Below are 16078 nucleotides of genomic sequence, written 5' to 3'. Positions count from 1 at the left end.
TATTATTGCCCTTTATCCCAGTATATTCTACCGTCATTTCATTGTTCCATTTCTTCATTCACTTCTCCTTATCCCCAGTTGCTCTTGCTTCAGTGTTCCATATCCATTTTTACTTCAGTTATTTCACCCTGCACTCTTTTTCCTACGTATTTCAGCCTATCTAAAAACGAATTATTTTTCCTACAATTTTTCCATCTATTCATTCTTACTGTAGATTCTTTCACTAGTCCCTCTTGCACCATCTGTTCCTCCCTACCTCATCATCCCCCATTCCTATGTACCTTATGATCCACCATTTTCCCTTCCCTTATATTTCTCACTGCTATTCCTCCCTACCTCATTATCCCCCTTTCCTTTCTTTCCTCACAGTCCCCTATATCTCATTTCTCGCTGCCTTACTCTCCTTTCTTTCTCCCTTCGCTCATTGTTCTCTGTTTCTCCCAACGTTCTTCCTCCCTACCTTTATGCTCCCCATGCCAGCCTACCTGAGTGGTCACTACGACTTCCCTTTACGGTAACCTTTATTGCCTTACCCATCTCTCTTCCCCTTTCCATCCTCTTGTGTCTGTCCCTCCCCTCTCCTTCACCCTCCCCCCCTGCTTCTTCTCTTTCTTTCCATCCATCTCTCACACGTTTCAACTCCTTATCTTCCCCCTCCCTCCCCACCATCCACTGCCCTTCCCTCTGTCCATCCTTCCTCCTTCAACCATACCCCCTCCCCACTCACTCGCCTTTCTCCCAGCCCCGTCACTCCCCCGCTTCCTTAGCCTTCTCCATCCCTCACTCATTTTCACTCTCCATCATCCCTGTCTACTCCTCCACCCTCCCTTACTCCTCTCCCTGTCTAGCCTTCTCTTAGTTTCCCTTTCTAAATCGGTCTCCTCCCTCCCATTCCCTCCTCTCCCTACCCTTCACTCTCCCTCACCATTCTCTCTCTCTCTCTCTATCGACTCTCACACCCATTCACTCTTCCCATCCTTCTTCCCACATGACTCCCCCCCCCTCTAAATCGACCCCCTACCTTCCTCAAAGACTCTTCTTTCCTCCAAAACCCCTCCTCCCCATCTATCCCTTCCTGCTCCTTCCCTTACATACTTTTATTTTTTAGTCAGGTAAGGTTACAAAGTTTACCTGCCTTCAAATAAAAGTAGATAAATACAGAGAAAAAAAAGAAGCTGGAAAGAAAAATAACGACTAAAATATAACGCCATTAAATACAAGGTCACTGAAATCCGCTTTGCTGATACTAAGACCCAACGCCTTCAAAAGGTTTTCTGGGTAGGAAATCCTGGAAATACGATCGAGCATCCTGGAAAAAGCGAAGAGTTGCGTATTTTCCTGAAGAGTACAGCGAAGGGAAAGTAGTGTGGCAGGGAAGGACTGAATGGCCAATGGCTTTAGAATCCTCAATATTTTTTGGTTTATTTGAGGCAGAGAAGGGTCTGTTTTCGGTGATAAGCATTGTTTTTCCAAGTAGTTGTTTCAGAAGAGTACAAAAAACATGATTAATTTGGACAAACAGGACCGAGTAGATAATTTATTTTGAACATACTGTACGCATATTTCATTTTATTACATCCTCGTCACTGTTTATGTATTTGAACTTTTTTAAAATCTAGTTTAGACGATTTTATACAGCTTAGGAGAGACTTTTATAACAGGCGTGGTGAGATATGGCAACGGTTAATACCTCCAAAACAAGAAGCCCGTCCTAACTTTAATTGAAAATCGTCCGGTGGCAGCCTGAGCAAAATGAATGTACGCCATCGTAGTGAAGGGGTTAACTGCAGTTGATGGTTAGGTTATCGGTGATGCAAAACTGAAATGTTTCGTATGTTCACGATATCTCAAGCCAAACAAGTGGGCAGGGAATGGAGGACTGTGCACTAGCAGCGAATGGGAATGGAATTGGTTACATCTTCAGCGCCGTCGGAATAACGTGAATACTCAGCAAAAACGAACTCAGAGTGAAATTAAAGGAGCTATAGTCTGATTCCCGCCCGCTTGCGGCTTAGGTGTGACCCGCACCTGTGGACAATGGTGCCACGTTTCCCCAACTTGCGATGTGAAACGGAAGCTATTTATGTACAAGGCATCACAAATTCGATAAATTCAGATGAATAAAACTTACACTTGTGTATTTTGATGGATGAATCAACAGTAATCTTATTATGCATAAAATATTTATACAGTAACACAGAAACATGGCATACATATTGTACAGTGTTGCTAAAAGATATTGTAGTCACTTTTAATGGTTTTTAGCGTAGTTTTAGGGTGGGTAATAATATCACAGTTATGGATATAAGAGAATGAGCCTGAAAAAAGAAGAAATATGCCAATATCCAAAGTAAAAGAAATAATTCATATAATTCTTGTGAGTGGCAGCACTGACAGATAGCTTCCCTACAGAGAGAGAGAGAGAGAGAGAGAGAGAGAGAGAGAGAGAGAGAGAGAGAGAGAGAGAGAGAGGCAGGAGAGGGGCATGCATTGAATGCATTGTCGGCATCACTAAATATAACAAAACCAAATTCACAAATGAAAGCACAATTATAAATAACTTATAAAAGAATCAAAAGTACTCAGGGTGGCTCACATTTCCCGCCATGTGGTAGGTGATTCCCGCCCCCCCGGCCCCGTCCCGCCCGGCGTGATCCCGCCTGGGTGTCTCAGGTCAGATCCCCCTTCACACTTCCCCTCCCCCCTGGACCACCACCCCAACAAACCCACATCCACACTCCCACCCACACCTACACCCACACCCCACTACGTCGGGGTGTATGAATCAGTAACGTAACAAACCTCTCAGCAGACAGTAACTTTGACACTCCATCTACTACTAAATATAACAAAACCAAATTAACAGATGAAAGCACAATTATAAATAACTTATAAAAGAATCAAAAGTACTCAGGGTGGCTCACATTTCCCGCCAGGAGAGAGAGAGAGAGAGAGAGAGAGAGAGAGAGAGAGAGAGAGATAACGGTATAGAAAACGTGGCAACACTGTACACAGGTGCGGGCCACACCACAGCCGCAAACGTGCGCGAGTCCTACTATAGCAACACTCTCAGGCTCCTGTGAATCTATCTTTAAAAAAATCGTGAGGTGTTTGTTAGCAAGGAATACTAGAGTTGTCCCTATCATGAGGGGGTTGAGAATCATTAAGTAAAGCTGGTTATGTTGGTCGAAGATTATACGGTGGTTTTATCGAAAGACCTGTGAATTTCTGGTGTATATCAATTAATTAATTTATTTGATTAATTATTGTGTAATTCAGCTGTATAGGATTACTGGGCAACTGTGGAAGCTGTTGAGTGCCATCATCCAGGACTGTCCCATTCGACTAATGTATAGGAGAATCACGAAGCTTCTTCCGTATCGTTAATTTGTAGACATAGAATGATATTATATTAGTATTTGTTCATTGCATTCTGTCTCGTTATGAAAAGACATAAATACCATCAAAGAGGACAGTAGAGAGCAATAGGAAAAATAGATCTCTTAGGAAGAAATGCTGGGAAGCCTACTATGCACACGAGAATACAACTCCATTGGGGCCCGGGAGCTGGTGCAGACGTAGGAGGAATCATTACCGTGGATCACTGAATATTTAAACAGTTTACAGTGCGGTCGGAATCTCGCTACGAATACTGCATAAGGTACGCCGAGCATAATTATATAGCCTACAAGTATTTGTAAGGATACAATAATTTGTGAGACATATTAAAGGAATAAAGCAAATTAAATGAGCAGTATTGTGAATTATTTTAACTTCATAATGAAAGGTAGAATTGGAAGATTTAAACTTACATCTGGAAATTATGTTTACTGAGAAGATAGTTTCCAAGTGTAGCTTGAAATGCAGGCAGGAAAGTAGGTATGGTTCTGGTACATATTATCACTGATGCAAAGTCGGGCTGGCGTGTCTTTCTTCTGTCTGTCACACCGAGCTGACGCAGGTGATGTCCTCTGTTGTCCAATCTTCCTAATGTGTATTTTATCCCTTCGGTATCACGGCATCTTTTTTTATTCATCTTATTCTCGCTGTCGTCAGGTAATTTATTCAGATGAAGAGCGACTTTTCGAACTACATGGATTGGAGTGGCATTCATTAATTTCTTGCTTAATATAGTGCTCTGCTAAACTGAATTAAATCGTATGGTGGGAATTAAGGTGAAACTGAATGGAACAGGCATTGGTGTGTAGAACCGGCTCCTATGTTCGCTGAGGTAAAGTTGGCCTAATATGTATCCTTTTGACTGTCACAAAGAGTCGGAGGAAGGCAAGGATTGAGGTGTGTCCCCCTCCAGCCAATCTACCTAATGTGTATGTGTGATTACTCTTAGCGATATTACTCTCACCCTTCCTCCCCTGTGTCCCTCTACCCTTGACATCTGACCTTTTCCTTATTTATGATGCTGGTGAAAATCTACCCTTTGCTTACATCTGAGAGAATCTGGTTAATTTGTATCGGTTGGTTGTTATCATGTGTCTCGCAAATTACAGTACAAGCCATCTTTCTCATCAGCCTAAAGATACTCTCCCTCACCCACCTCGCACACAATTGTAGCCTAACTTAATCTAACCTAAACTTAAACTACTACTCTCCAGCCTTTCTCTCTCTTGCTTCAAGTAACCTAACTCAACTCCCAGTCTAACCTAAACCAACTCTGTCCTCTCCCGATGACCGTGCACATAACATATCTTCTACTACTAGAACCAAACATAAGCCAATCTAACCCAACCCTACCCATCTCACCTAAACCCAGTCCAAACTAACCTAACTTAACCTGACATCGTAAATAGCCTTACCTAATTCACTTAACCCATCCTAACCGAAATCAATCTACCTTAGCGGAACTTAACTTATCTTGGCACAGCGTAATACATGTCAGTTTAATTAAACTCAGCCCACGTCAGTCCATCCCAACAACACAATCTTACTTAACATAGCCTAACCCAACCTAGACTAACACATCACATTCCAACTCAACTCAGCTAAATCTCAGTCTAACTCAGTTCAGTCTAAACCAGCCCATAGCGAGCGAGCGAAGCAAGCGAGCGATGTGTATTCTCAGTTAAGTTTGGAAATGAGCAGCCCTGCCCGACCCTGCCCAGCCCGACCCGACCGTCACGCTAAGCATAAACTAATAAATTTACACCTATGTGAAGTAGAATTGAAAGTCTTTCTGCATGTGCTACATTCATTCAATAAATTTTGTTATCAACTAAAAACTCATCAGTGAATGTGTAGGAACTCCTTGGAATCTCAAGTTTCCAAGGGAGTGTTCTGCTCTGATCGGTGAACGCATCAATTATGAAATCAAAGTAATAGAGATTTTTCGTCATAACATTGTTTCTTGGCATCAGCTCTAGCAATTTAATGTCGGAGATTCCGCCTATAACATTACATTAACGTTATTGCTATGTTTCGTTTTTGAAATCACCAAGGGAAAACACCCCATTTCTAGTATATTAGAGGGAAATTGTAATAACATGGGGCTCGTTCGCTCGTCATGCGCTCACAAAGCGCACTTTACTGGTTTAACCTATCTTACGACAATCCAATCCAACCCATCCCATCCCATCAAAACCTGACAACCAAACCTACCGGAACCAACCCAGATCAACCAAACCCAATCCACCCTAAGGAACTAACCTAACCTAACCTAGCCCTAGCCCAACTCAACTTAACTCAGCCCACCCTATCTCTACTTAAACAAGACTCACCTAATCTAACTAAACCGTATCTAACCTAACCTAGCCTAACTTAACCCACCCTAACTAAAACTAACACACTCTAATAATCTAACCCCTCCACCCACAGTGCCCCGGGCGTGGGTCCTAAACTCTCCCGAGATGCACGTGCACCGAGGCTCGCCCATCAACCTCACGTGCGTAGTCACCCACGGTACGGAGCGGCCCGTCTACATCTACTGGTACCATCACAACAAGGTACGTCACTTGGAGAAAAGGGTGTAGAGAAGGTACTGTTGGCGGGGTTGAGTAGAGGGTAGATAATAATGTACAGGAGAATGACTGGATCAGAGAAGGTACAGTTTGATAGGGATAGGTAGAGGATAGGTAACAAGGTACAGGAGAATTACAGGGTAGACACAGTGACAGAATAGAGTTAGCAGATAACAGTGCACAAATTATTATAGGGAGACAAAATGATGGGAAAGAGATGGAATTTGTAGGTCATGGTACAAGGCACACAAGTTATATGCATCCTCCCCTCATGTAGCCCAGCAAAGGATATTTTACAAGGAGAGATATAAAACCTAACAAGAACAGAGTGAGAAAGAATACATCATCTCACAAACGCAGTTGGAGAATATTATAAAAAAAAAAATAATGGGGAGATGAGAATTAGAGAGAGAGAGAGAGCTCAGACGTATACTATTAACCTTTTCACAACGATGACGCATTTTTGTATATTAGTACTGTTATTTTCAGGCCATTTTACTTGGCTTTGGAGCAACATTCCGAACTGGAGGGGTTAGATTTAGCCTTCATTAACCCCTTCACTTCGAGGGGGATGTCCTGAGCCGAACTTAATAATCTGACTTTCGCTGAAGAAAACAGAAAGGAAATAAGCTAAAGGAGTCCTCAGGCTAAAGGGGTTAACGCACAACATGTTATGCAATGAGAATAAAAACAGTAAACAAACTGACAGCTACCATTAAGCCCCCAGCCTGTAAATACTTGCCCCGCCATAAAAGCTTCTGAAAAGGTTACGTAATGTGTCATATCAGCAAACCTCTTTCTTTAACTAAACTGCCGGTATACTCATTAGTGACTATAAAAGGGAAACTTCCTTCTTCAAGCGCATCAGGTTATGAAAGAAGGTAAATAATATGCAGGTTAAGGAAAAGTAAGTCTCCATCAGCCTTTTCACTACGATGGCTTTTCATTCTTCCTACTTAGACAATTTTGTTCAGAGTAATTCTACATCATCTAATGCTATGGACTTGTGAGATGGGTAACACTCTTGTACCATGGAATACAATGATTATAAGTTTTTTCCTTTAGCAATGTGACACAGCTTAACCCCCTAGATGTTTTTTTCTATTAAGTCATTGCTGTCTCCAGGTGGTTATATCTTACTTAGAGAGAGCTCGAGGTGTCAGATATTGTCTTTATTCACTCCTTCATTATTAGGGGTCTTGCCAAAGCTTAATTTGGTGGTCTGGAAGTAGCACGAATATTTCAGCCATATACGTCACCGGGCTAAAGAAGTTAAGGAAGTGAGAGCCAGTTACAGAACACTGAAGTGGAGAGAGAGAGAGAGAGAGAGAGAGAGAGAGAGAGAGAGAGAGAGAGAGAGAGAGAGAGACAGAGACAGACAGACAGACAGACAGACAGACAGAGAATGAAGAAACTAGAGCTGACCAAACTATACGATGTCCACTATAACTTGACCTAAAGTTAGCATCTCTCAGTCTTGAATGCTGAGGTGTACCAGGGTACTAAAGCTCTAATATGGTGCTAATCACGAAGAGGTGTCACGGAAAGGAGGTAGGGCCGTCTTATTATCGTATTCGTCCACTGTACTACCGGTAATAAGCCCACAAAAACGAAAACCTCCAGCAAGTTAAAATGGACTAATATCATAACCCAGAGATTGAACGACTGAGGAAACTGAGGAAACACAACTAAAACCCATATACGTAGACATACTGGTTTGTAGATTCGGTTACACAGAAAGACTTGGTAGGACTTTTTACTTTACAGTTTGCCTTGCACATTTGACATTACTATTACTGTCTGATATTCTTTATACTGTTTAGCTTTTCAATACTGATATAATATTCATCAGCACCATACAAGGGACCATTTTTCTTTTCTCTTATTATGGACACATCAAGCTATTTTAGTTAGGCTTTCACTTGACGATTTTGCCCAGCTGAGGGAAAATCCATTCATCAGAGGGAGGAAAATTGGGTAAATATTTAGCAGAAACTTTATCTCGAATTCATGTACTCTGAACTTTTTTTCTTTAATGTCCTCTCCATTTGCTAACTTTTTTCCTTCTATAACACTTCATAGCAAATTACCACCTTCCCCTGGGGTCATTAATACACTCAGGGATCTTTTGCGAGGGAAGTGTCATAGAGGAAAAGTGTCAGCAAATGGCGAGGTATGCTCAAGCGAAAAAATCCATGTGCTGTGTCTACTAAATATTATCAAAAATTTGTCTCTTTTCAGTTTTTGAAATGCTAGAATTTTCCTTACATACAATGACCAAGACTTAACATGAATAAAATACCTTGAGAACATTCATTTCAACGAAGCGGTTAAGTAGCAATAGGAGAATAATTCGCTGGGGAATAGGTGTTACGAATCGCCTACGTCAGCGAGAATACCCCCAATTAGCTGGCTCTGGGAATGCCTTTAACGACGGATTTAGTGGGGAAGGAATGTGAGTGCAAGCGAGTACCGCGTAACTGCCTTTTGATGAAGAGTAATTAGCAGTCTGGCGAGATTAGCGGCAGTTTAGTAGACTTCAGTACCAATTAAAGCGGCTATCATCTTATAAAATTAAACTATCCCTAACCTACAGTAATTACCTGTTATTACTCCAGAAGAATCACTGTTTTTATCACTACCCACTTAGGAAATTACTACTCCATGTTCTGTATTCTGTTCACTTTTACTTGGCTTAATATTTCCATGTCTTCGTCTTGAGTATTGAGCTGTAACAAGAGATAAACACTAGAATATATTGCTAGTCACGAAGAAGTTCCATGGGGGGAATGTAGAGTCGTAGCATTGTCCTCTGCCACCGAACTACGTGCAATAAGCTGCAAAGGGACTAAAATCTGGGTCAAGTTAAAGTGAATGGATTATAGGAACCATTACAAGCATCTCTCCAACAACAGTATACCACTTTACCACTCAAGAACCAATCTCTGTTACTTAAATGCCAGCTGATCACAACAATAAAGCATTATTTACCACTTAATTCTCTGACAGCAGCCACTTTAGTCATCTGACAAACATTACCACACCAATTTCATTACCATATTAGGGGATCTACCATTTAGTTGCCTCTTACAATCATCTACATAAACAGTATTATCAGCACTTGTCACTTTACCACTTAACGAGCACATACTATCCCAAATAAAGAATTGTTGCCCACCACACTTATGGACTCTGATTCCAATCCCTTCACTATGAGTTGTCACCAAAGAATAAAATTATTTAGATGTAGCAAGTGAAAAAATGTACAGGTCATCGAACAGTTACGTAAATTATCACATGAATTACCGTCTCTTTCCATTTTCAGGCTGATTTGACTAGTAACTAAAGAGATTCATATCCGTTTCACAAGTAGGACTCATAGTTTCATGCAGCCACAACTTGGTATTTAGGTTGTGGGAGTTGCGCCGTTCTGTCATGTGATAACAAACCGACCATAATAACAATAACTGTACTACCAAACAAGGTCAGACAACCACCATTCCACCCACCACTGATATAATCGAATCTGCTTTGAGATAACATTAACCAGAACACACTTCCTCTATTGATTCCAGCTTCCCATTTGCATCACACCAGTCATATCACAACATTCCCAACATACCACTCACCATACCAACTTCACCACACCATTCTCATCACCCCACACTACATCACGCTCACTACACCACTCTCATTACCCCACACCACACTACTCTCACCACGCCACTCTCACCTCACCACACCACACTACCCTCACCACATACCACATTACCACACCACTCACCACACCTCTCTCACAGCACCACATCATCACAGCACCACGCCACAAGAGAACCCTAAAATTATCCCTCAGAAATCCTAATCAAGCCTTAATAATTAACACCTACACTTGACGTCCTTTAAACCACCATTACCTGTACAACTTCAGAACCAGGAACTACAAGTCACCAAACAAATTAGGGACCGTGTTCTAAGTGACTTTGGAGATTTCGTAACACCTCCCTCTTAGCGATCTGTTTTGCATATTACGAGTACACTTCAGTATCCTCTAGTATATCACTGAGGCAAGCTAGGCCAAGTTTAAAAAGCTATTAATTACAGACAAGGAAAATTGAGACAGTAAGAAAATTATAAAGCGAATGAGGTGTTACAAAATTCTCCTTCTCCACTTAGAGTATGGTCCTGAGAGTCTGCAGAACGCCACTTGAATATCCTCATGCTGGTGCGTCCTTTACCATTTGCTATTTCGACACAGTAACTCACAATACCAGAAGAGTCCAGAATACACCACTGAGAGAACCGAACTAGTCTCTCTCTTAGCACCACTTAAAATTACAGATTATACCGCCATGTAAATGATAATCAGACACTCCCCAAACTACTTAATAATCGAAAGAACAGCTAACGATTGTCACTTAAGGGCTCCACTACACTTACAATTGCAACCACTACATTACATAAGGAATCACATCACACCACTTAAGGGCATCCACTGTACAATTTAAAGACCATCAGTATGCCACTTCACCACTTAAGGGTCCCTACTACGACACTCAACCCCCACGTGGTCAGGTTAACTCTAGCATTCTATCTCAGCTCACGGTACACGATTTCATTCAGCTGAGAGTGAGTCACAGGAGCCAGCGAGTGGTAAGGGGCCCCGCAACACCACTTAAGGGGCCCCACAACTGCAGTTACCACTTAAGGGGCGGGCTGGTATCTAAGTGTGGTGGGGCCAAGTCAATTTTCCGGTGGTGGAGGCTGCACAATGCGGTACCCACTACCTCGCCCCCCAATCCTGCCTCTCCTTTCTCTCCATGTTCTCTCTCTCTCCCTCCCTCCCCCCTCCATCTCTCTCTCTCTCTCTTTCTCTCTCTCTCTCTCTATTTTCTACCGTACTAGTTCTGCATATTTCTCTCATCATTCCATTGCTCTTATTCTTAACCTCTTATACAATGTCTCGTCTCATTTTTGTCTCCTATCTTACATTTCTTTCCTTGTTCCTCATTTGTAGTTTCCTTCACATCTTCACACAGTATGTTTTTCTTCTTGTTTCTTTTTAATTCTTCTTCTTTTTTCTTCTTGCTTCTTCTTATACTTTATATCCTATGTCACTTGTTCATTATTATCCCCGTTTTCTTTTCGCCCATCTTTTTCATCTGTTAGTCACATCCTTTTGTTTTGTTCCTTACCCCACCAGTTCTGTCTGTCTGTCTGTCTCTCACTCTCTCTCTCTCTCTCTCTCTCTCTCCCTCCTCCCCCACATTCCCAGTACCATCACAACATATGAAATATTCAGAACATTCTTATTTGGTCCGCCGGTATTCTGCTGTCCCTCTCACCTCTCTCTCCCTCTCTCTCTCTCTTTAGTTTTCTGTTCTTCTTTCAGGTTCCTTAAATATTATAAAATTATTCTCTGTTTGCCCTCATCTCTCGTGTTCCCTTGCCACTCACCCCCATTCCTACTCCAATCCCACCTCACCCACTCCATTTCCACTAAATCCAGTGCCACTCATCCCTTTTCCGCCCCACTCCATCCACTCCATTTCCATCTACTCTTTGCCCACTCATGTCACTTTCACCTCACACACTCCATTTCCACTTATTTCAATCTCACACGTTCGTTTCCCGTCCCATCCCTCCCACTTCCTTCCCAACCCATCCCATTTCTACCCCTCCCAATCCATTCCCACGCCTCCTCCCCACCTACTCGCCCCCCTCTATCCCACTCCATTCATACCCCATCCACTATTCTCCTACTCCTTCCTACCCTCTCCAATCCCAGCTCACTCAGTCTATTCCCATGCCTGTCACTCCATTCCCATCCTATCCCACTTCTACCCTTCCCAGTTCATTTCCACGCCTCCCCATCCACTTCCGTCCCATTTATCCCCCTCCAGTCCTACCCAACCCACATTCATTCCTCCCCACTCTCTCCTCGTGAACTCCCACGCCTTCCCAGCCCCACTCCATCCCCGCGCCGGAGTGAGAGAGGAAACGGTGGAGCCTGAAGAAGAGAAGAGGGTGTAAAAAAGGAATCAAGAAGACACCTGCACATTGGATTCCACCCCAAGGACTACACCCACGAAAAAAAAAAAATAATGTATATCAAGTCAGAGCGGGGTTGGTCTGACTGCCCATCTTATACTGGGGATTACTGTTATTTCATTGCCTGTGTGTGTGTGTGTGTGTGTGTGTGTGTGTGTGTGTGTGTGTGTGTGTGTGTGTGTGTGTGTGTGTGTGTGTGTGTGTGTGTGTGTGTTTTATGGGATCGATTTTTGTCAACTGTGATAAGCACTTGATGATCTCCAAAGAGGTTACATTAACTGACGAGAAATCATGGTTTTCTGAGACGGTGTTGCATTTCGTTTTTTAATGCCACACCTCTCTAGCTTATGTTTTTTTATTTTCATCAGATGCTGTCACATCAGGACTTAAATTAGTCAGGTTTGCCTCATTTATCTCAGGTTTTCCCACTTCATAAGAAAATCGACTGTTGAAAGGGAACGCTAAAATCCTAGAGTATGTTTTGGTTGGAAAAGTACTGAGAACTGTAAATTTCTTCCAGTCTTTCTTTTTCTTCTTGATATATTAAACATGTTATTATTTCTTAAGATTATAATGACAGTTGGGTGCGGAAGGTGACATGTGTGAAAGTCGGGAAGAGTTGAAAGAGGCAAACCAAAAAAGACCTGGGACGAGGTCATAGAGTATGACTTCAGGGATAAGGAACTGAATATGGAGGCTGCCAGATATCGAGCAGCATGGAAAGCCGCCATTAGGTGACCAAGGTGACGCATGCAAGCATGTCAGAGCCCCTATAAACGAAACGATACAGTACGATGATAGGGTGCCTTATAAACATTGTTTTGCTCTTTTTATTCCCTATTCCTCCATTCCACCCTGTTCTGATCTTTTTATTCCTGTCTCTGAACTGTTCTCATTTCACCCCCGTCCATTCTGTTGTTTCATCCTATTGTGCTCCACGTTCCCCAGGTGCTGGACTACGAGGGTCGTGGTGGTGTGCGGGTGGAGACGGTGACGGGGCGGGACACAGTGAGCCACCTGCTGGTCGAGAGGGCCGGACCCAGGGATGCAGGACGGTACACACATGCTCCCCTTACAACGGGGTAGACGCATCCATCAACCTACACGTACTCAACGGTTGGTAGTATTAATTATGCGCCTTGGTATTAGCCATGTTTATGTTTGCAAGAACCTGCATGCCATCGACATCATCTAACCGATTACAAATAAATGCTAATATATGGAAGAACCAGTATATATATATATACTCACCCTACATACACTTCCTACCAGACAGCCTAAGCCACATGGTAGAGATACATTGACTTTATCGTTCCCTCTTCGGTCGGGATAGACCGGTCCTGCAGTGGACACTCAAACGGCTGATGAGATGAGATGAGATGACTGTATATATATATTGTGTTTGTGTGTGTGTGTGTGTGTGTGTGTGTGTGTGTGTGTGAGAGAGAGAGAGAGAGAGAGAGAGAGAGAGAGAGAGAGAGAGAGAGAGAGAGAGTGTCATAATATGAAAATGGGCAAACAGGATGTACAGGGGGGAGGGGGGTTAAAAAAGCAATGTGTCCGGGAAGAGTGTAGAAGGGGAACCGGGAAGTGAACTCCTTGGAGAACTAACCTGCATAATGCTGCAGCAAAACTTCTTTAAACTTCCTCAACGAAACTTTCTGAAACGGATATTGATTCATCGGGAGGGAGGACGCAGCAGGTGTCCTCAGTGGGAATCATTGAATATTATCCTTTACTAGCTGCGGGTAAGGGACACAGGCGGTAAAGTTTAAATCCTTTATCATCTTCCTGGCTTCACTTCGTTTCTCGGAATAAACATCCTTTGTCATGTCTCTCTCACATTCTTTCTCCCTACCTCCTCTGTCTCATTCCAACTGGCTTTCCCTTCCTCCTTCCTTACCTCCTCTCTTTGATATAATTTCCCTCCTCTGTTTCACTCTAGTTCTCTCTCCCTCTTTCCTGTCTCACTCCAAATTTATCTTCCTTCTTCCTCTGCCTGCTCTATTTCCCTCTCCCTCCCTTCTCTGTCTTATTCCATTCCTCGCCTCCCTCTTCCTTTGTCTCTCTCCCTTTCTTTCTCCCTCCTTCCTCTGTCCCTTCCGTTTCTCCCTCCCTCCCATCCTCCTCTACCACAGCCCATTTATCTCTCCTTCCCTCCTTTGTCACAAACTAAATTCTCTCTCCCACCCTCGTCTGTCTCATTCCATTTCCCTCCCCTTCCACCTTTGTCTCATTCCGTTACTGTTTCACTCCCTGATCTGTCTATTTTTCTCTCACTTCCTCCTCTCTCTTACTCCATTTTTCTCTCACTTCCTCCCCTGTCTTGTTCCATCTCTCTCACTTCCTCATCTGTCTCACTTCATTTATTATTCCTGCCTTCCACTCTCAATCCACTCTCTCTCTCGCCTTCTTGTGTATCTCCCCGTTTCTCTCTCAGTGCCTTCCTAGCCTGTCTTCCCTCATCTACCCACTTTCGTCTCTCTCTCTCTCTCTCTCTCTCTCTCTCTCTCTCTCTCAATCTATCTATTTATCCATCTGTCTGTCTGTCCGCCTGTCTGTCTTTTCCTTGGTGATCTCTTTTCCTTTCCGTTCCTCACTGTCTCCTGTCATCCTCTCTGTCTCCAGTTTATCTCTCTTCCTGTAACCGCTTTTTGTCTCACCACAGTTCTCTCTTCGTTTTTCCTACCTTGTCTCTCTCTCTCTCTCTCTCTCTCTCTCTCTTCTCTCTTCTCTCCTCTCCTCTCCTCTTCTCTGCTCTTCGTTCACTCCCTCCTTTTCTCACTTCCACCCACCTCCGATCTCTCTCTCTTCCTATATCCGCCCTCTGTCTCACTCCATCTCTCTCCCCGCCTGCCTGTCTCTCTTTCTTTCCTCCTCATCCCTCACTCTCTCCTTATCTCGCTCCATTAATTTTCTCCCTCTCTCTCCCAGCTCCGCTCCCTCACACCATTCTCACCGATTTCTCTCTCTCACTCCCTCTCTTTCTTTCCTGTCCCTTCTCTCTAACTCCCGCAATTCCATCACCTCGCCCCCCATCTCTGTCTCTGTCTCTCTCTCTCTCTCTCTCTCTCTCTCTCTCACTTCCCTTTCAAATTAATCTCTCTGCCTTTACTTCTGTGCCTCATTGCCTCTTCGACATGACATATTATTCTTACACACACACACACACACACACACACACACACACACAGGGAGAGGCTGATACCAGCAACTGGTTATCGGTGTCTATCAGAAAAATACTTTCTCTCTCTCTCTCTCTCTCTTTCCACTTTGTCTCCTCAAGAGAATATCAAACCTGTCTTTCACTTATCGAGGAAGGGTTGAAGGATGAGGGAAGAGGTGAAGAGGGAAGGAAATGAAGGAAGAAGAGAAGTAATGAATGAAGGAAGAAGAGAAGGAACCGAAGGAGGAAGATGGGAGAAGATGAAATACAGAAGCAGATGAAGAGGGAAACCAAAAATAGTAGGATGAAGGAAAGAGATGAAAGAAGACAAAATGAAAAGATGTAAGGAAATGACTGATTGAAAACTGGTGAACGATATAAAAATAGAAAGACAGATAATGAGACAGATAGAAGAGAGAGAGAGAGAGAGAGAGAGAGAAGGCTCCATTTCTCACATCGTAAAGTGGAAGGTAATCTCTATCTCTCCTTATACCCTAGATAGATTGAAAGATAGATAGATGAGCAAAGATTAGTTTGCCCCTTCTACCCTAGAGCAATATAGTCTCCGTCATAACCATTGCGAGAACATCACTTCAATTTTCCTTCTTGTTACCGCCAGACGATTTTATTCAGCTTACGAAGGATGACCTCGAATAAAAGCTTTTCGCGGTCATCTACATTCCAGTTCACGGTACTCTGAATGACAGTGGTTGCGTACGAGCCAAAATCCACCATCATTAGTCTACAGTATAGCCCTTGTTACGGTATATTTCCCTGGTGTGCTTGTAAGTGTGCTGTCGCCTTTTGTTCCATATTACAGGTTGCAGTGTAGACTTCGGAGCTCCCTTTTCTCAGCGATTTATTGCGTGTATTGCACCTCGGCCTCTTACTG

General features: G+C 43.1%; 1 protein-coding gene across 1 annotated transcript in view; it reads left to right on the top strand.

Annotated features, from left to right (window-relative positions):
* Window positions 1-13106, top strand: part of LOC145389775 (uncharacterized) — a 74330-nt gene extending 61224 nt beyond the window's left edge. Inside the window, exons 4-5 of the mRNA XM_080264939.1 lie at window positions 5830-5957; window positions 12969-13106. Coding sequence (XP_080121065.1) covers window positions 5830-5957; window positions 12969-13106 — 266 coding nt within the window. The remainder of the gene's footprint in view (window positions 1-5829; window positions 5958-12968) is intronic.
* Window positions 13107-16078: the final 2972 nt, after the last annotated feature.

This window comes from Coenobita brevimanus, unplaced genomic scaffold (genome assembly GCF_032717465.1).
Source record: "Coenobita brevimanus isolate Jiangsu-jjx unplaced genomic scaffold, ASM3271746v2 jjx.HiC_scaffold_2061, whole genome shotgun sequence".
Classification (NCBI taxonomy): domain Eukaryota; kingdom Metazoa; phylum Arthropoda; class Malacostraca; order Decapoda; family Coenobitidae; genus Coenobita; species Coenobita brevimanus.
The sequence above is the reverse complement of the archived record's forward strand: the minus strand, read 5'-3'. Positions and strand labels throughout refer to the sequence as shown.